The sequence below is a fragment of the Ursus americanus genome, chromosome 16, assembly GCF_024610735.1.
Source record: "Ursus americanus isolate L20-20 chromosome 16, mUrsAme1.1.p, whole genome shotgun sequence".
Taxonomy (NCBI): Eukaryota; Metazoa; Chordata; class Mammalia; order Carnivora; family Ursidae; genus Ursus; species Ursus americanus.
The window spans coordinates 55,416,443-55,437,400 of NC_142142.1; the positions used below are offsets into that span (position 1 = coordinate 55,416,443).

Sequence of the window (20,958 nt, forward strand, 5' to 3'; positions counted from 1 at the left end):
AAAATTAATTTGTTTGGTGCTCTGCTTCTGATCACTGTTTGACTCCATTTCATGCTTTCATACACTATAGTTGCAGGATAGAAATCTGTTAGTTCAATTTCAATCATGTGTGTATTCTTATATATTTCTTAAATGTGTGGTTTTTCTTCTTCTGGCAGTCTCTACACCAAGAACCTCCAACCATCCCACCATGGGCTTCCTTTGTAATCACTGCTGTGGACCTGACGTTTTTATGACCTTATAAAATGAAAACTCTATTTTGTTAAAAAAACAAAACAAAACACCCAATTAGCTACTTATGGAAGCATTTTGCTTCCTGACTCTAGAACCCTTCTGTTTCTATACAGGCTCTGTACTGGCAAAAAAAGCAAAAACAAAACGTCACTTTGCTAATTCCCTTGCTAGCAAGGTAATACAATTTAGCACTTCTTCAAGAAAAAATTCTCCAAAGAACTTTGTTCTGGCTAATTATTTTCAAAGCTATAATATTTTACTCTGCTTGATATTATTACATTATGGGGTTATTCTAATAGGGCTGATTATTCAGCACTGCAAGATAAGGAAAAAGTTTTGTGTTGAAGTGTGAATAGAAAGTCTCAAAACAGAGAGAAATTAATGTGAGAAAAGATGCTTCTAACTGACCAAGCAGGTGCTTTTTTAGAAGGGCTTGAGGGGCACCTGGGTGGTTGAGTCGGTTAAGCATCAGACTCTTAGTTTCAGCTCTGGTCATGATCTCATGGGTCATGAGACCAACCCCTGTTGGGCTCCCTGCTCAAGTCTGCTTGAGATTCTTTCCCTCTATACCCCTCCCATGGTGTCTCTCTCTCTCTCTCTCAAATAAGTAAGTCTAAAAAAGAAAAAATCTTTAAAAATGGGGAGGGGAGCTTGGAAGTACAGTACTTCTGAAAGAGACACAAGCTTTGGAAGGGCCAGAACTCCAACTTTTACAGAAGAAATTATTTCATTAAAATACTCATTTTATATTGAAAGAAGTACCCATACTCTCTGACATTACTTCAAGTTCTATTGCCCTAGGAAAGAGCCCACATTTGAAGGCGGGTTCAAGGCGTGCCAGAACAGTCTCTTCCCTCCACCTTCTTCCTCCTTTCTCCCAATCGCTTGGTCTCCTCCCCCAGAGGCTTGGTCTCCTCCCCCAGAGGCTTGGTCTCCTCCCCCAGATGGCTATTAGAACTGACGGCCTGCTCGCTCTGTTTTCCAATGCTTTCTGCATTCCTAGCTGCCGGCTTCAGCGGCTGAAGGGACTGCCACCTTTTCCCATCTACACAGCCTGAGGAAAAGAAAGGGACCTCAAACTTTCCAGATCCCTTCCTCTCATAGGAAACTATCGAGCACAGGTAAGAAATATTCCCTGTTATTTGGAAATGAGGTATAGTTTAGAAGTGAGTAAGCTAGAAAAACGTTTGAGAGCAATTTCAGTCTTCTGACACCACTATGATGGGCAGGCAGTAACAATGTATAGGGAACATAGCAAAGTCAGAGTGGAAACTTTTTCTCTTTTAACCAACATTGGAGTGTATCACTTTTGAACAAATGTTCTCAAACTCTTTGGTCTTGTGGCCTCTTTCCATTCCTAAAAATTACTGAATACCCTGAAAAAGTTTTGTTTCTCTAGGTTACTTACTGTATTGCTGTCATTTACTGTATTAGAAATTAAAACTGAGAAATTTTTTAAATAGTGACCTTTTAATGTATTTTTAAGTAACAGTAAGCACATTATGGGTTAGCATAAATAGCATTTTTAATTATAGATAACTACATATTTTTAAAAATCTACTCTGAAGAGTGACATTGTTTCTCATTTTTTATGAATCTCTTTAATATCTGGCTTAATAGAAGACAGCTGCATTTCTACCTGCTTCTGCATTCCATCTACGCAATATCACACAGAATGTAGCCTCTGGTAAAGTGCACTGTACACTCGTGAGAGAATGAGGATGAAAAAGACAAATCATATCTTGGAATTACTATGAAAATAGCTTTGACCTCATGAGCCCCTTGAGAATCGCTGCTTTAAAACAATAACGTAGGGGCGCCTGGGTAGTTAAGTGTCTGCCTTCGGCTCAGGTCATGATCTCAGGGTTCTGGGATCCAGTCCCACATCAGGCTGCCTGCTCAGTTGTGGGGGGGGCTCCCTGCTCAACTGGGAGTCTGCTTTTCCATCTCCCTCTGCCCCTTCCCCTTGCTCGTGTTCTCTCTCAAATAAATAAATAAAATCATAAAATAAAACGATAAAATAAGTAAGCTCCTCTTCAAAGCGAGTCTCCACTCTGAATCATGATTCTAAAAGCAAACAAAAATTTTGCCTAAGATTGATAGTCTTGATGGAATCTGCATCAACACCCTTAGCTGGGCTACAATTGTGCAAAATTATAGCATTCCCCAGGAGAATTTTATTTCATAAGAAGGAAAGGGCTGAATAAATATCTCTATTTTGGAGTTGAATAACCAAAATTAGGACACCCTTAAACTCCTCTTCTCTTTTTGCCTATATCCAGCTATTTCAAGTTCTATTAAATCTTCCTCCACAATATCTTTTTTTTTTTTAAGATTTTTTATTTATTTATGTGACAGAGAGACAGCCAGCGAGAGAGGGAACACAAGCAGGTGGAGTGGGAGAGGAAGAAGCAGGCTCGTAGCGGAGGAGCCCGATGTGGGACTCGATCCCGGCACGCCGGGATCACGCCCTGAGCCGAAGGCAGACGCTTTAACGACTGCGCTACCCAGGCGCCCCCACAATATCTTTTTTAATCTGGCTTGTTCATAATATCCCTACATGAGCATTATGAATTCTTATGTGAATTCCTAAATGAATTCTTACAGTAGTGTCATAGCCTGTCTCTATCTTTTTCATAATGCACTTGCCCGCTCAGTAATCTGCATTCCTATTGCCTGCGAGATTAAATTCACATTCGTCGGGGGTGCCTGGCTAGCTCAGTCAGAAGAGCGTGCAACTCTTGATCTGGGGGTTGTGAGTTTGAGCCCCACACTGGGTATAGCACTTTCTAAGGAAAGTAATAAACTTTAAGTAAATAGGTAGATAGATAGATAGATAGATAGATAGATAGATAGATAGATAAAGTCACATTCTTCTAGTGACTTCCAAAGCCCTCTCTAACCCCACCCTACCTTGAGTTCACTGCAGGACAGCAGGATTGTTCCACTACAGTCCAAAAAATGGCTCCATTCAGTCCACCCTCCAACGCAACATTGTTTTAATGGTTACATAAATGTTCTTCCATCTCCTTTTCCATCCATTCAAATCTTAAGCATTCTTTAAGGTTAAATTAAATTCTCCTTTTCACACGAGGCCATTCCAACTACATCAGTTGCATTTTGGCTGTTTCTTTTGAGTCTGTATTTAGCCAGTGATTACATATACACCTTTTATCATTAACTACTTAAATTTTGGCTAGGTCTTCTTCAATCCCAACTCTGCCACACGCACATGCATATATTCATAAAATGGCAGCTTTTTTTTCTTTTTTTTTTCTTTTAACATTTTCAAGAACAAAATGATTTCTAGACCTGAATAGTTAGGTTCTGATCTTGCTGCTATCAAGATGACTAACTATGGGAGTGCCTGGGTGGTTCAGTTGGTTAAGCGTCTGCCTTCCACACAGGTCATGATGCTGGAGTCCTGCAATAGAGCCTCGCATTGGGCTCCTCGCTCAGCAGAAAGTCTGCTTCTCCCTCTGCCCCTCACCCCGCTCATGCTCTCTCTCTCTCTCTCTCAAAATAAATAAATAAAACCTTTAAAAAAAAAAAGATGACTACATACCTGATTTTAGGGAATTAGGTAATATGCTTCCTCATTTCATCCAATGCCTGTGCCATAGAATTGTAATTCCACAGCAAGGATAAACACGATTGTTTTTTAAAATTCAAGATGCTTTTACTTTCAATCTAATTATATGTTTTAAACTCCTTTGGCTTAACAATGCTGGCTATATAATAAATGTTCAATCAATACATGTTGTGTTAGAATTACGAGGAAGTGGTTATGAGGATATTTGCCACATATAAATGGTTCTCTCCTTGCAGCTTGACCTAGAATCTAGAATTACAGAATGCTGGAGCTGGTTAAGACCTAAAAAATTAACCGTTCAACTTCCTCTTTGTTCAAATAGGGAAACTAAGACCCTCAAAATTAAGTGACTAGCCCCAGGCAAGACTGCAAAGCATGTGACCTAATTTCCACCTTGAGTTTCTACCATTCAGTAGCCTTTGGCTAGTTTTCAAGTCTTGTATAACTGAACCTGTTTTTGTTTCAAAGAACCAATTGCCACTGCATATTCCCGGGAGGATGGTTCCAAGGCGGTTTGTAACTTTTAAAGAAGAAAAACTCAATTATCTGAGAATTTTAGATGAAATATTCAAAGCATCTTTATCTAATGGGAACTGTAATTTTCATAGACTAGAGTTAAGAAAGCAAAGGAACACGGATGACAAAGCAAAAGAGGAAAATGGAGGGGAGGAGTGAATAGAGGCATAACACTTGTAATCGTAGATGTATTGAGATCTAACAAAAAGAGTGGTAAGAAAATAAACACTTACATGAAATAAAAAAGAAACCACTAGAGAAAAAAAAAAGAAAAAGAAAGAGGGAGAATATTGGAGAAGTTACTCTATTTTTTTAAAATATATTTCAGGGGCGCCTGGGTGGCTTGGTAGGTTAAGCATCTGACTCTTCCTTTTGGCTCAGGTCATGATCTCAGGGTTTTGAGATCCAGCTCCACATAGGGTTCTGCGCTCAGCATGGGGTCTGCTTGGGATTCTCTCCCTTTCCCTCTTCCTCTTCTCTGCCCCTCTCCGTGCACTCTCTCTCCCTCTCGCTCTCAAATAAATAAATAAAATCTTAAAAAAATATATGTTTCGGATTTTCCTCATTTTCCTTCTCCTTCTCATTGGCTTTCAGATGGAGTGAAGGTTTTAAGACAGAAAAAACTCTACCAGTCCCTTTACGCACTGTTGTCATGGCAACACAGTTTATCATCACAAACATTTATTCATTTAAAATTTAGTGAGCTCCTGCTATATATAAGCTTCTTTCCAGGTATTGAAGAATCAAGAAAAAAGGAAAATTCATCTTAAAGAAACTCAGATGGAAGCTGGGCAGACCTCTATTTGTAATCAAAATAAGCCTATTCAGCATAGTAAGAGCTATTTGAGAAGCATAAACAGGGGTAGGTAGAGGGGGGCACTGAGGAGAGAAGGATTAGGTAGGAATGGAGGAGTCAGAGAGGCTTCCCTAAAGAAAGTGTTGAATGGGGACTTAAAAGATGAATAATGAAGGGTTTTGCAGGCAACAAAAGCAGGAAGTTACGGCCTGGCAGGAGAAATGACACTGGCAACACTATGTTGCCCGGGAGAGTCTGGAAGCAAGAAAACCAAGTCAAGGAGTATCAAAATAGAAGATGCCGGAAGTGATGAGGGCTGGATTTAAAACAGTGTTGGTGGGCAGTCAGAATGGCTAAAATTAACAAATCAGGAAACAACAGATGTTGGCAAGGATGTGGAAAAAGGGGAACCCTCTTACACTGCTGGTGGGAATGCAAGCTGGTACAGTCATTCTGGACAACAGTATGGAGGTTCCTCAAAAAGTTAAAAATAGAGCTACCCTACAACCCAGCAATTGCACTACTGGGTATTTACCCCAAAGAAAGAAATGCAGTGATCCAAAAAGGCACCTGCACCCCAGTGTTCATAGCAGCAATGTCCACAATGGCCAAACTGTGGAAAGAGCCCAGATATCCATCAACAGATGAATGGATAAAGAAGATGTGGTTCATATATAAAGTGGAATATTATCAGGTCATCAGAAAAATGAAATCTTACCATTTGCAACTACATGGATGGAACTAAAGGGTATTATGCTAAGCAAAATAAGTCAATCAGAGAAAGACAATTATATGATTTCACTCATATGTGGAATTTAAGAAACAAAATAGCACAGGGGAAAGAAGGAAAAATAAGACAAAATCAGAGAGGGAGACAAACCATAAGAGACTCTTAACTATAGGAAACAAACTGGGGGGTGCTGGAGGAGAGGTGGGTGGGGGGACGGGGGAACTGGGTGATGGGCATTAAGGAGGGCACATGATGTAATGAGCACTGGGTGTTATATGCAACTGATGAATCACTAAACTCTACCTCTGAAACTAATAATACACTATATGTTAATTAATTGAATTTAAATTTTAAAAAAAGAACTGGGTTACTCAGTACAATTAGTTAATTAATTTAAAAAAACAGTGCTGGTGGAGATAGAGAGAAGATACCAAATTCTACAGACATTTCTGAGTTATAATCTACAGTATTTATGAGGCAGTTTAGACAAAGAAGTCGAGGACTCCTGGGTTTCCGTTTGGGACAGGTTACTTGGGCATGTTTTGGAAAATAATTCATTAGTATATCCTGCAGTTTAACTGTGGGTCTGGAGCCAGAAACGGAAATTTGCAAGTTATATACCCCCCCGCCACGTAGTTACCACCCTCTCTCTACACTTTATAGCCAGACTCCCTAAAAGAATAGTTTGTATTTGCTGTCTTACCTTCCTCCTAACCCCGTCCTACCCCACCCCATTCTACTGTTGACCTTTCTCAGTGTGCCTCTGCTCCCTCCACATTCCCCACTCTTCTACTCCTTAACTGTCTAACTGCCAAATTCAATGAACAAGTTTGGGCTTGTGGGCTCTGCAGCTTCTGATCTCAAGCAGTTCTTTAAAGCTCCTTTCCCCCTCGCCTTCTGTGATACTTCTCTCTGAGATTTGCAAAACTGACGCATTTTCCACTCAAGCCTGTCATTCCCTTTTTTCTTAGTTATGTGAGGTAACCACTCAACAAACTGCCCAAGCCAGCAACGTTGAAGTCACCAGCAGTTCCTCCTTCTTCCATTTGATATACAACCAATCAGCTAAAAAATCCTGCTTTTAAACCTCCTTTTATCCTCACAGCCACTACCTTAGTTTACAGCTTCATCCACTGTTACCTTAACTGTTAAAATTGCTTCTGATGTTGTTTTCTGGCCTCTGTCCAGTCTGGCCCATGGAATCCATCCTCTACACTGATGCCAAGGCAAGCTTTTTAAAACATAAATTTGACCATGTCTTTCTCCTCCTGAAAGAAAGTCAGTATTTTTTTTTTCCCAGAAAAACTGTTCAAACTCTTTAAGCAAGGCCTTTATAATCTGACTCTCCTTTGGGAGCTTTTGTCAAATTGAACTACATTGCGAGTTGCATTTTATGTGAATTGAGCTAGGCAGAATCAACTCATGTAATATAAAAATAATACTCTCACTTTACAGGAAAAATGAAAATATATGAAGTCCTCCAAATTAGTTTATCGAGAATGACATAATTTCAAAGCTGGTAGACTAAGTGAGTTGTGAACCATTTACACTCTTGCCACATTTAAGTGTCTCTTATACCTGACAGAATTAGCGACTTCCATGTCAGTATTATGAAAGCTGGGCTATTCTTTAGATATCTCAGAAGTTCTTGAGATGTACAGCTTATTGTGATGCTATTTATTAAATGTTCACTACTCTCATAATTTTAAATATTTTTATATCTGATAGTAATGCTATCAAAGTGCTGAGGGGTATTATTACTGCTTGTGCTGAAAAGCACCTCCAAGTAAGTGAGTTGGAAAAACAGTCAGATGCAAGAAAACAATGGTAAAAAGGCCAAAGTACCACCATGATAGAATGTATGGAGAGAGCACAATGCAAAGCATTATTTATAATGCTGAGAAAGTTGAAACAAAAAAAGAAAGCAAGAATACACTTTGGTTGGTGTAGATTTATGTACTCCAAGGATCTTTCTTTACACACTTTTCTATCTATTCCCAAGGAAAAGTTAATCTTGAATTTTGTGACATCTTCAGAAATGCTTTCTTCCTGTAAAATGGGGCTGCATTTGCATTAACTACAGTAATAGGCTCCAAACAAGCCATGTTCTCTCAGATTTCCCTGCTTCCTGGCTTTTGCTCACATCGGTCCCTCTTTGTGGAAGGGTCTTCCCCTGGCCTTGAAAATGCCTGTCTCTCTTACAAGCCAGCACAATTATCACTTCCTCCAAGAAGTCTTCCTCAACACTGCCAGGCAGACAGAGAGGATCTCGTAAATCCCACTCTTACAGCATTCATTATACTATTTTGTAATTGTTTATATATTTGTCTTTCACCAGTAATTGGAGGCTAGGTATTATGTTTTGTCAGCTTTCTAGCTCCATTACTGACACACAGTGCATGCTCAATAATTAACTGATGAATGATTTCAAATATTGTGCAATATTCTTATTTTTAAGGCAACGGTGTCCTCTAAATCCATTCACTCATTGACTAAATACTCACTGTAGTAAACATAAGTAATTTTATCCAATTCCCGCACATACTACTTAGTACTTTTCAGGTAACTTACTTGCCAAAAATATGAGTGCATTACATAATATTAAAGTTTGTAGAGAAAACCACCCTAGCCATTCTTTCATATGCTTGTATATTATATATCTGTATAAATTTTATAACTATCTCCATTTGTATGTGTATAAGGAACTGAACCTAGATTAAACTGTTAAATAGCCACCAACTGACCAGTGTCTTGGGTTAACTTAATTTGGATTAAGTTTTTTAACTGAGTTTTAATTTCCTGCTTCCTCTACCATATATATCTGGCCTCAGCAGACTATGCCAGAAAAGTATTCGAGTCAGTTCACTACCTAGGAGCTTCGACTTAAATACCCCTATATATACCAATAACAACTGACCCAAGCACCTGCCTTAGAGACCCAACCATAACTACCCTCAGGAACCCAAAGTACTGCTGACCTCTGGAGTAGAGCCTCATTTCTGTGTCATGGACCCTCATGGACAATCTGGTGAAGTTTATGGACCCCTTCTCAAAATAATGTTTTTACAAGTATAACATTAAATACTTAAGATTATAAAGGAAATCTATTATATCAAAATGGGGTTATCAAAAAAATTAACAAATTTTGATGTAATATATATGTGCTTCTTTACTAACACATAAATCACAAAATCTACTGGTAGGACCAGCAACTTCAGTATATTTCAAAGTAGTAAGGAGTTTAAACCCTATTTTAAGATCTTACGGTATTTTAACACAATAGGAAATATGTATTTCTATTAGGGACATTACAGGTACCACTAATAATACGTTTGTTTCCTACACCATAATGGAAGGAAATGCTAAATTTCAGTTAGAAGTTGGTGAAAATAAAGATGTAATTTTTTTTGCCACCCAAGTTCACAAATTTCCCAGACAGAGAATCCCTGCTTCATAGACAAAGGTCTGGAACGATAAACACTATGTTGGAGTGGCGTGGAGTAGGGTGGGGCAGAGGAGAAGAGCAAAAAGAAGTTTTAACATTTTCAAATTCTATATTATTTGTTGTTGTTTACAGGAACACTGTATATGTATGTAGTACTTGTGTAAAAAGCATATTATAACCCAAACTCCAGATCTAAAGCTACTACTGCGTAGGGAGAAAGACAGCCACCAGATGCCAAGCCCCTCAGCCTCCTCCCACCACCACCCCCACTACCCTGCCCTCACTACCAGGAGGAAACACCATTTTTATCATTGTCGCACCTTTAGCACTTTGACAATGAAGTCACAAACCTTCAGTCTCCCATGCACATGAACCCACTGGTTGAAAGACAGAGATAGAGCCAATCCGCAGTTAAATGACAGGCATCCTTTACTCACGTTGATAATATATTTCCCCCAAGATACTAGGACAATATTTCAGTTCAGTAGTGGACCACTTATCCACCCTTTATAACTCTGTTTTATGAGAAGATGCTTTCTAGATTCCAAATATCTGATGGTTTGCAAGAGAACATCTGAACATGTGTATTCATAAGCTGAAGACCCAAGCATTTATTACATGTCCAAAGTGTTCATTGGCATACTGGGTGGTACACTGACTTCTGAATTTGGAGTAGTACAAGGCAGTAAGTAGTAAAAGATTCTTTTTGTGTAAATGGAAACCCACTGTCTTTTCACAGATGATGCTTTGCTTTTATTAGGAATAAAGATGGCTGCTAACACAGAAGACAATTGCATCAACTTTGTGGAAATGAAACTTATTGACAACACACTTTACTTTATAGGTAAGCCTAAAGCAATAGGCCAAATAAGGGTTCAGATAAATGTACGCAGCTAGAGAAGATGTTGTGAGGTGAACTATTAAGTTCCTCTTTTTTGTCACCAAATTCCATTGTAATACTAGTGACCCTCTTCTCTGGAAAAAAACAAATATTGGGCCTCTAGAAATTAACCATAATATGTCCAACATCCTAGCAACTCGTCCCACCACATGTCCTGACACTTTAGTTAACAGTAGCCAACTCATAAGGTGGCTTCAGGTACACATCATGAAAATCCCACAAAATTGGGTACATTCGGGGACAAAACAAACTGGCAAATTACAGAAGAAATACCTTACATCTAGGATTCTGTGAGTGAGTTATACCATTTTAGGTAAATATATTTGACAAATTAAAACACATTCTAATGATTCATCTTTGATGAACAGTTTGGCTTCACTTGAAAGGCTGGCTTCATTTGAAAGCTTCTTTGAAAGTTCCTAGGTGACTTTCCATTTAAACAACAAACTTAAGAGTAGATCTATCACTTTATAAAATTTCCTTTTAACTGAAAATTTGAATTTATAAACCCTGGATATAAGTTCTATATCTAACATACCTGAGAACACGGTAAGTCTAAAGAGCTTCATATTATGGGACCTTTGGGATGATTATATAATATTTCTGATGGAGGCCCACAAAGGCCATCAAAGGTAAGATAGTTAAATATTGGGGAGTAACAGAAGAGTAATGAAATGGTAGGGTAAAAGATATTCTGAATTGAAATATAGAATTTAACATATTTTGTTTCTCTTTTTTCCCCTTTTAGCTGAAAATGATGGTAAAGTATAAATTTATTTCCCTTTCTTTGTAAAATAAGCAACTACTTTAGCAAGTATCTCTCAGACACAGCCATATCACCACTCTCAGCTGAGAGAAACTGGTACCAGTATATTTGAGAAGCAAATCTTCCCACAAAGGAATGTGGACTCCATAGCATATCCTTGGAATAAAGATGACCGTAAGGGATACAAAGAAGAACCTCTAGCAAAATATGCTTCTCTCTACACCTTAGGAAATTCTCTAGCTCTTAGAATCTGCAAAGTAGACACTGCCTGTTACACAGATCCTGCGATTAGCAGGAAGTTATGAATTCTCTGGAAGAAAAGGTGATTGAAGCATGAGAATTGTCCAAAGTCAAGAAAATCTTCCTTCTTCAACCCTCTCTCTCAGAAATGTTTTGGGAAGAAGCGGGGGAGGCTCCCAGGGGGCAGAGAATTCTGCTAATAGAGGAGATGGGGAAGGGTAGAGCAAGCAGAACTATGAGGCTGAATCGCTGAGTCTTACTAAGAGGAAAATGCACCCAGTACTTGTCCTTCCGGCATTCAGGTAGGATCATGCCCATGTGTGGCCTGTGATCCTCTAACAGACCCCCAGATTATTAAAGGCCATTAGTTTCTCATACTTCTCCTTAAAAATAGCATTTTCCCCATTCTTAAGGTAATCTTTACTGGACTAAAAATAGAAGATAGCAACTTTTTGAAAAAATACTATTTTTTCACATTTCTTTTTCCCCCTAGCTTTATTGAGATATAATTGACATGTGTCTTTAAGATTGCCTTACTCTCCATTTATTTAATTCAATAAATATTGGCATCTGTATCTCAGGCACTGTGTTAATCAGTAGGATACAATGGTGAACAAAACATGGTTCCTACAGGAAGAAGCAGGCACATCAGGAAGGCAACTGTAATATGGTATGTCCAGTGTTACAGTGGCATAGGATGCTATGGGAACGCATAGAAGGGGCACCTAATTCAGTCCAGTAGATTCTGGGAGGGCACTTTGAAGGAGGGATAGATTTGAAGAGTGAATAGGAGTTAGTCAAGAGAAAGTATTCTAGGCAGGGAGAAGACCATATGCAAAGGCCAAGATATGAAAGAAAGCATGGCACCTATGAGGAATGAAAAGTAACTCAGAATGGGAGTAGGAGAATGGTGAGAGAAGAATGATAAATAGGGTGCAGATAAAGAAGGTTCTTTTATTCCAAGATAGGGAATTTGGACCTTATCTTTGGGATAATGGGGACTCATTAAGCACAATATATATGATCTGGAATACAGAGTAACTTGCTGTAACAAAGAGATCCAAAAATATAGTAACGGAATAAGATAGAAAATGCATCTGTCAAATACAAGTCCAAGTAGGTAGTTCAGGATAGTATGGCTAGATACTGCCTGGTGATGATGGGATCTCAAGTTTCTTCACTCTTGTTATTCCAGCATCCCTAAGCTGATGAACTCATTCACGTACTTGAAAAGCATTACCATACTTCCTGGGTCCACATTCCCAGCTAGCAAGAAAGGGTTCAAAGTAAGAGGAAGACGGCCCCATTCCTTTTAAAGGCTCTACTTGGAAGTCATACACATCAACTGCACTCATATTCCATCCATTAGAATTTAGTCATGTGGCCACACCAACTTCAAGGAAATCTGAAAATAGGATCTTTATTCTGGGTGGTTATGTGGCTTATTAAAATTCAGAGATAACATGATCATCTCTCTGAATTTTAACTTCAATTAAAATTGAATTATAATTGCTTCTGGCTTCAGTATAAAGAATTGATATGTGGACAAAAAAAGGGGGATGCCAATTAAGAGGCTCTTATTGCAGTCCCTGTAAGAAATGACGGTGACATGAATTAAGGTAGGCACAGTGGGTGCCAATGAAGAGCTATGGAGGGATTTTAGAAATACTTGAAAGAATCAACAGGACATGATTGGGGCTGGATTTAGAAGGAGATGGAGAGAAAGACAGAAGACAAGATGGCTACATTTTTTCTCTTAGACAATTTGTACCATTCCATTGAATAGGAAACACAAGAGGAAGAGCAGGGTAAAGAGGTATGCAGAGCAAAGAGGAAGACAGAAATTTAGTTTTGGATCTTATCTGTGGGAATGCCCAGTTGACCCTTGGACGTATAGTTCTGAGCTCAAGATGAAAATTTGGACTGGTTATATTGATGTAGGAGGCTTATGATTAGAAATGGCATCGGAAGCTATAGGAATAAAAAGACAAATCAGAGGAAACGTGAAGAGTGAGAAAGTAAAGGCCAAGGACTAAACTCTGAGGAAATAACTACATTTAAAGGATGTAGTAGAAAAAGAAACTAATAAAGAACAGAGCAGAGTAACCAAAGCGGAAGGAGAAAAACCAAGACAATAACACAGAATCTCAGGAGGGCCTTTCAAGCTGGAGGTAATAGGCACCCTGTTGGATTTTGCAGCCTTGAAAACCAAAGGCTGGAAAATCTTTATTACATTTAGCAACAGAGAATTTGGTGACCTCAGTGACAGCAGTTTGATGGAGAAATGGAGGCAGAGCAGCACGTGGGTGGCCCAGTCGGTTAAGTGTCTTCCTTCGGCTCAGGTCATAATCCCAGGGTCCTGGGATGGAGCCCTGCATCGGGCTCCCTGCTCAGCCGGGAGTCTACCTCTCCCTCTCCATCTTACTCTCCCCCAGCTCATGCTCTCTCTCGCTCTCTCTCAGATAAATAAATAAATCTTAAAAAAAAAAAGAAAAAGAAAAAGAAATGGAGGCAGAGGCAGACTGCAGTTACTAGAAGAGTGAATGGTAAGAAAGTGATGCGGACAATTCTTGCCAGAAGCATGGCTATTAGAAGGAAGAGAGAAACAAGGCCAGCGACAGAGTGGAATATGGTTGACAGAGAAATTTTAAATCTCAAAGTGAAAAAAGCTTTATGTTTTTCTTATTATAAAAATAATATGCTTATTATAAACAATTTTAGTCAATGAAGCTAAGAACAATAAGAAAAAGAAAAACATGAAAATAACCCAGAAATAATCATTGCTATCATTTTGGTGCAATATTCCTATACATCTTTCAGTATATGTTATACTATACCTAAGCTTCTTTATCTAGTTTAAATACACATGCACATCGTTCCATGGCAATGGATAATTATAGTTATATTCAATTTGTGATCTTCTGTGGTAAGGACATACCAAAATGTTTTTGATCAATCCCCAATTGATGGCATTTAAATTGTTTCCAGTTTGTTGCTATTATTAACAATGCTCCTATAAGCATTTGTGTAGTGAAATATTTACACATTTGTCTGATTGTTTCTTCAGAATAAGATCCAGGAAGTCGAATGGCTGGGTCGATAGAAGAGAGGGGATGATTGGTAAATCAAGGCTTTGGTAGAAGATGCATACAGGGCACAGACGGGGTTAGCCCTGGACACCAGAAGGGGCACCTTTTCCACACTTCCCCTTGGGACAAGACGGGTAGAGGAAATAACTAGTGGTGCCACGGTTACACTTGTAAGTGGAGTGGCAGGAAATCATCTGCTGAAAGCGAAAGCAGAAGTGACGGTGTAGAGATCCTTAGGAGACAGGAGAACGTTTGGAATTGCAGCTCTGGACTACGGAAGAATACTGAACTGTAACGGAAAGGAAGCATTGACAGTCGGTGAAATTCTGACGATGCCAGTTTGTACATGTGTGTGATTGTTCACCGGCAGCACTCAGCAGCCAGGTTAGGGGTTTTGTAGCAGGAGGACAAATAAATTCGGGATTTAAGACACTGGCAAAAGGGGAGATAAAATGATGAGCCGTGAGGTCCAGGCTGCATAGAGAAGAAAGGCAAGACAGGAAGAGGTTAGACAGGGAGAAAATGTAAGAGGCAGGAGGACTCTGAAGTAGAGAAAAAGCTTAAGAAAGTTAAAAGGATGGGAAATTGTGGTTCGAAAATAGGATATTTGAATATAAGACTATAGAGGTAGAGTAGTGCAACTTTGCCCTCGCTGGTTCTGTACCAGAAGATGATGATTAGTAGCTATTGAAAACTGAAATATATAGTATGCTATTTGTAAACTTAGAGGGAAAGAAAAAAACATATTTTTAAATGAAATTTAATGTGCATTGTAGACAGCCTGGAATCAGATTACTTTGGCAAGCTTGAACCTAAACTCTCAATCATACGAAATTTGAACGACCAAGTTCTCTTCGTTAACCAGGGAAATCAACCCGTGTTTGAGGATATGCCTGATTCTGACTGTACAGGTATTTTTTTTTAATATAGATTTGTAACATAAAAGTGACAAGCTACTTCTTCCCGTTCTATTTAACTACCTCTGTTTTTCTATGATAGACCTAATCCTCAGACGAAAAGTCCTAGGAGTAATAATTAAGAAACTTAATAGGGTATCCCACATTTTTTTAGCTGGGGTGAAAAACCTGATGCAGTGAAGACATTGCTGGGGTCATGCTGTGAGCCTACATGTGGGTCACCAATCCCTTCACCGTCATTGCATCAACTATATAGGATGTCTACATGGATCCTTATTACCTGCTGCTTAGAGCTGAAATTGCTGACGGCATTTTCAAAACTCATAATTAAAAATAAATACACAAGCATCTCAAGTAAGTCTTACACCAGAAGTTTAGAGTGCCTTACAGAGTGAATCCGTTTACTGTGCCGTCCAAGGCTTGAATTCCAAACATCGGAGTTGAGGCAGAGTTGAAACAGTGAATGTGCACTTCTGAAAAAAGACTAAGTTTTTACCTTAACAGATTTTTTAAATGTTCTATTTAGCATTTAAAAGTTAAAAACAATCTTTTAATGAACTCAGAGTATCTGTAAAACACTCAAAAAGTTGCAGCATTTGTGTTATAATACAGACTGTGAATGTGTTAAAGACTGGCAGGGCGCCCATTTCACTGGCTGAATCTCAGAGTAATGGTAATGGGTCTGTTAAGGGTTATCCTTAGACTAATTTTCATAAATACTTATTTACAAAATTTCCTCTAATTAGTGTTCTCATTTATTAATGTTTGTTTCAGATAACGCACCCCATACTGTATTTATCATATATATGTATAAAGACAGCCTCACTAGAGGTCTGGCGGTAACCATCTCTGTGAAGTGTAAGAAAATATCTACTCTCTCCTGTAAGAACAAAACTATTTCCTTTAAGGTAAGACTGAGCCTTAATTGGTTTTAGTCATATTTTTGTGAAAAATTTAAAAACCCAAATATCCTCAGCCCAAACTTTTATCCAGAACAAGAATGGCAAGAAGCAGAGAAGCCTTAGAATGGATAGTTACTAAAAATTGTCAGACTCTCTAATTTATTGCAATGACATCATGCTTTTTCTGAGCCTGCTCTAGGGAGGAAGGGTCACAAGACTTGTTTCCGAACCTGAGTCTTCTGAATAATCAACCTATAGATAAAGTAAGAATCTAGAGTACAGACGTGAATTATCATGTATATTGAAGAATGGCACGTGACTTTTCAGAATGAGTCCTGTCACACGGAATGAAGCTAACTGTCCTTCTGTAAGCCTTCTACTTTGTAAATTATGATGATATTTAAATCCTTAATTATTTTGTTCCTGCTTCTTAGCCTAAGTCTTGGCTATATCCTTCAGCTTTCAATTGATAATATGTTATTTTCTTATTTACTTTTTAAGTAAATAAATAAATTTTAATATGGGGCTTGAACTCACAACCCTGAGATCAAGAGTCAGACGCTGAAACAACTGAGCAACCCGGGAGCCCCATTTATGTATGTTATCTTTAATGTTAATCTAATTGAACAAAATCAACAAGATCGGGTGTAAAAGCGATGGGTATCATGTATCCCAGGGCCAGGTATAAATAATCTCTGGCCACTGCTTTTTTTCTTTTTTCTCCATTATTTTTCTTTATTTTCTCCATTATTATCAGATAAACAACCATTAACTATAGCTACAGACTAGACCCAGAAAACTTTCCTCCCACTGAGAACAGTCAGGGGATGTTCATAAGTTGACAAGTGTTTCAAAGGTGAATCCCGTGGTGTGAAAGACCTGCTAAGCGGAGATTTGCCAATAAAGAACTGCTCCATGATCACCCAGTGCCTACCGAAAGTTAGTTATGACCTTAGCGGACGTGCCAAGGGGCAACGTGGAAAGGAAGAAAAAGCCACTTTAAAATATAATCCGGGGCACCCGGGTGGCACAGTTGGTTAAGCATACAATTCTTGATTTCAGCTCAGGTCATGATCTCAGGGACAAGATCCAGCCACACCTTGGGCTCGGTGCTGAGTGTGAAGCCTGGTTAAGAGTCCCTGTCTCCCTCTCTTTCTCTCAAATTAATTAATTAATTAAAAATATATGATCCAAGTAAGACTACTGTGTATGCAACAAATACCTCCAAACAAATCCCTTGGCCATCCCCTTCCAGCCAGGGTGGCACCCCTTCAGGTGGCAATTTGGAGCCCACACTTTGACCAACAGGTGGGAAGCTTAGGCATCCTAATGGCTTTCTAGGTCTGGGGGCAGACAAATGGGCTGGAGAGGATTAAGCATGTTGTTATTTAGCAACAAAATCAGAAGGAAAGGAGGAACATGACTAAGCTCAAACCTTATGGGGTAGAGGAAAACTAATTCAGTAGCAGAGGCAGATTCAGAAACGTATAAGCCTGACCTGTGGACTCTTGTTGAGAGAGACTGGGGAGAAACAAACTGAGGGCTACAGAGGGGAGGGGGGTGGGGGAATGGGATAGGCCGGTGATGGGTAGTAAGGAGGGCACATATTGCATGGTGCACTGGGTGTTATACACAACTAATGAATCATCGAGCCTTACATCGAAAACCGGGGATGTACTGTATGGTGACTAACATAATATAATAAAAAATCATTATTAAAAAAAAAAAAAAGAAGATGGAAATAATGCTTGGCATAGAGTAGGAACTAGGCAAATCCAGGTGCAGGGGAGCCTGAAGCTTCTACAATTTGGGCAGCCCTTTTAAAGAAAAAGAATATAAAATCACCAAAGGCATAAGCTTTATTTAGAATAAGAAGGGGCCTTAGGAAGACAAGTGAGGGGCTCTGACATTTAAGCTTCATTAACTTCATAACAAATGTGCTTCTGGAAGGACTCAGTCAATATTTAGTGGGGGGCGGAGGGAAGGAGGGGGTTAAGACCCATTTTAGCTCATGCTCCTTAATCTCTTTTCTACCCATTAATAAGGATCTTAGCAGTGATTATAAATATAGACCAAATTCTAGATAGTAAGACACAACTGGCTGCCATTATGTGCTTGCCTTTCTGGGTTGGTTACTAGCTATAAAGTCCTAGTGCTTCCGGTTACCCCTGTTTTCCTTTGGGCAAGAACCCAAACTTAGTCAGTGTCTGTTTCTTGTATATACATTCAGACATGGTCAGGATTCTCTCAGACTTACTAGTGCACTTGGGAGAGGAGCAAACCAACAGATGTTAGGTCAAGTTACCTTCCCCCGGGTTCAGATTCGACCCCTCCTGATGTAAAGAATACCTTAGGCCCTTGGAGCACTCAAGTCTCACCAGGTAAGGCTTTCCAAGTTGAGGGTTCCCCAAAGTCATTGGGATCGTTTCCACATCCATTTGTTGTGACCTTCCCTATGAGGGCTGTGAATAGTCAACACTAAAGCCAAGGAGCTACTGCCCCAAGACTTCCATGCCTCTGTTCTGAAATAGGACACTGAACTAGTTCGAGATCACCTAATCTACCTTTCCACACCTCCACCTTCACTATAACTTTCTATACTAGGTTCGATCTAAAAGGTTTATCCCTCTCTAGTATTTCTAGAGCTTTTGAAGTTTTAGCTAAGGATGATTTTATCACTTATACATTAGACTTTAGCTTAGTCCCAGAGTGGCTCCCCAGCTTGGGATCTCCCTAAATTCTGGTATATCGTAGACAGCTGCAGAAATATGACCTGGGGTGAACTAGTTTATACTGTCATCAGTTCAGGACTCTCGCTTGTTGATAAAGGACAAAGGTCAAGAGTTAGAACTATAGGGGCGCCTGGGTGGCTCAGTGGTTAAGCCTCTGCCTTCGGCTCGGGGTGTGATCCCAGCGTTCTGGGGTCGAGCCCCACATCGGGTTCCTCCGCTGGGAGCCTGCTTCTTCCTCTCCCACTCCCCCTGCTTGTGTTCCCTCTCTCGCTGGCTGTCTCTCTGTCAAATAAATAAATAAAATCTTTTTTTAAAAAAAGAGGTAGAACTACAAATTCCACAACTGATTGAGAAGTTTGGAGGTACCCCCCCCCCCAGATTCTTTCAGGCATCTTGGGAGGATGCTGGAATGCTATTTTGGGTCTGGAGGTCTCTCCATCAGTCCTTAGACAGGATCATGGTAATCTTTGCTACCAGGGGGTCAAAGTTAAGCTAAAAATGTCTGCTGGCTCTGGGATTAACATGGAAAGAACCTTGGGGGTCCTTACATTTTCTAGTCCATCCTGAAAAGTAGGTATGATGCGATAATAGGAAAAATGTAGGCAGTACTGTTAGTTGGGTGACTAGCAGGATTATAGTTTCAAGTGATCTAGCTATCCATGAGAAACCCTATGCTGTGGCTGAAGGATATAGGAATCAGCATTTGGTTTAGGGCAGAGCCCAGCCAAATTCAGCATAGAAATTCAGGACTACTACGGGACTAGAGTGCTTGGCAGAGAAAAAGCCAATAAGCTAAGGCTAAGTCTAAGCCAACAAGCAGGGCTACACTGGAACCCAGGACGTAGCCTTAGTACAAGCAGTGGGTCTATTTACAGCACATTTCAGTCCCAGGCTCCACTGAAGGAAGGAAGAAGCTGAGATGCCTGCCACTTTCAGCCTTTCTCACATTTGGCTCAGAAACAAGAGCTAGCCTATGCCTATGGGAGGAAGTCATCAATGTCTTTACCTGTGAATGGTTGAAGAAGACAGGAACTGACTTTAGCACAAACAGGTGGTCTGTGATAGAACTCTACTTTGTCTTGACCAGATATAGACTCCACTCAGGGAAGAGGAGAAGAGGAAGCTATCTGGTGGATAAATTGGAAGAAACTACAGGCCTAAACCTGAATGTGCATTCAGTGGTGGGAAAAGCCAGAGTAAACAGGGAGAATAGATTAGGAATTAAGAGGGAGAGGAGATCAGTATTCTTATATTGAAAGGTTTGTTTGTTTGTTTCTTAACTCTTGAGAATAAAAACTTCTTTAGCTCTGTGCAGTAATATACTTCAAAATAAACCACACATATTCAAAATATTCATGTCCTTAAAAAATTTAATAATATATATTTTTTTCTCTATAGGAAATGTGTCCTCCCAATAGTATCAATGATGAAGGAAATGACATCATATTCTTTCAGAGAAGTGTTCCAGGACATGACGATAAGATACAATTTGAGTCTTCATTGTACCAAGGATACTTTCTAGCTTGTCAAAAAGAGAAAGATCTTTTCAAACTCACTTTGAAAAAAAAGGATGAAAGTGGGGATAAGTCCATTATGTTCACTGTTCAAAACAAAAGCTAGATATTAAAATTGCACAGTTTGAATTTTCCGAGTTTTTGTCTTTCAGAAAGGTTGTAAGACTTTGAGCCTATAAATGTAGTAATGAAATAAAATGAACAATGGTCTCAAGAGATACCATTAAGAAATGAATAATGGGCACCTGGGTAGCTCAGTCGGTTGAGTGCCCAACTCTTGATTTTGGCTCAGGTCATGATCTCACAATTGTGGGATCAAGCCCTGCCTTCATCTGGCTCCACACACAGCATGGGGTCTGCTTGAGATTCTTTCTCTCCCTCTGCCTCTGCCCCTCCCCCTGCTCACATTCTCTCTCTCTCTCCCCCAAATAAATAAAATCTTAAAAAAAATGAATAAAAAGATTTCACAAAATTGAGTTGACTCCTCCTTATCCAGGTTAATAAAATATTTGTATAACATTAAAAGAATGCATAGTTTCAAAACACTTTCTACATTGTTAGTTGCAACATAGATTATATTCAAT

At 39.3% G+C, this 20,958-nt stretch overlaps 2 protein-coding genes across 4 annotated transcripts in view; one reads left to right on the forward strand and one right to left on the reverse strand.

The window, feature by feature from the left end:
* Positions 1-20,958, reverse strand: part of BCO2 (beta-carotene oxygenase 2) — a 106,150-nt gene that overhangs the window by 49,701 nt on the left and 35,491 nt on the right. The window lies entirely within an intron of this gene.
* IL18 (interleukin 18) lies at positions 1,180-20,503 on the forward strand. Of its 3 annotated transcripts, none has more exons than XM_045797789.2 (6): positions 1,180-1,355; positions 10,053-10,157; positions 10,963-10,974; positions 15,086-15,220; positions 16,001-16,134; positions 20,259-20,503. In XM_045797789.2, the coding sequence occupies exons 2-6, from the start codon at positions 10,082-10,084 to the stop codon at positions 20,478-20,480; spliced, it is 579 nt and encodes a 192-aa protein (XP_045653745.1). In that variant the 5' UTR covers positions 1,180-1,355; positions 10,053-10,081; the 3' UTR covers positions 20,481-20,503. The 3 variants fall into 3 exon arrangements, with proteins under 3 accessions (XP_045653745.1, XP_045653744.1, XP_045653746.1); XM_045797788.2 differs by having other exon boundaries at positions 1,182-1,355; positions 10,074-10,157; XM_045797790.2 differs by lacking the exons at positions 1,180-1,355; positions 10,053-10,157; positions 10,963-10,974 and adding an exon at positions 10,981-14,657.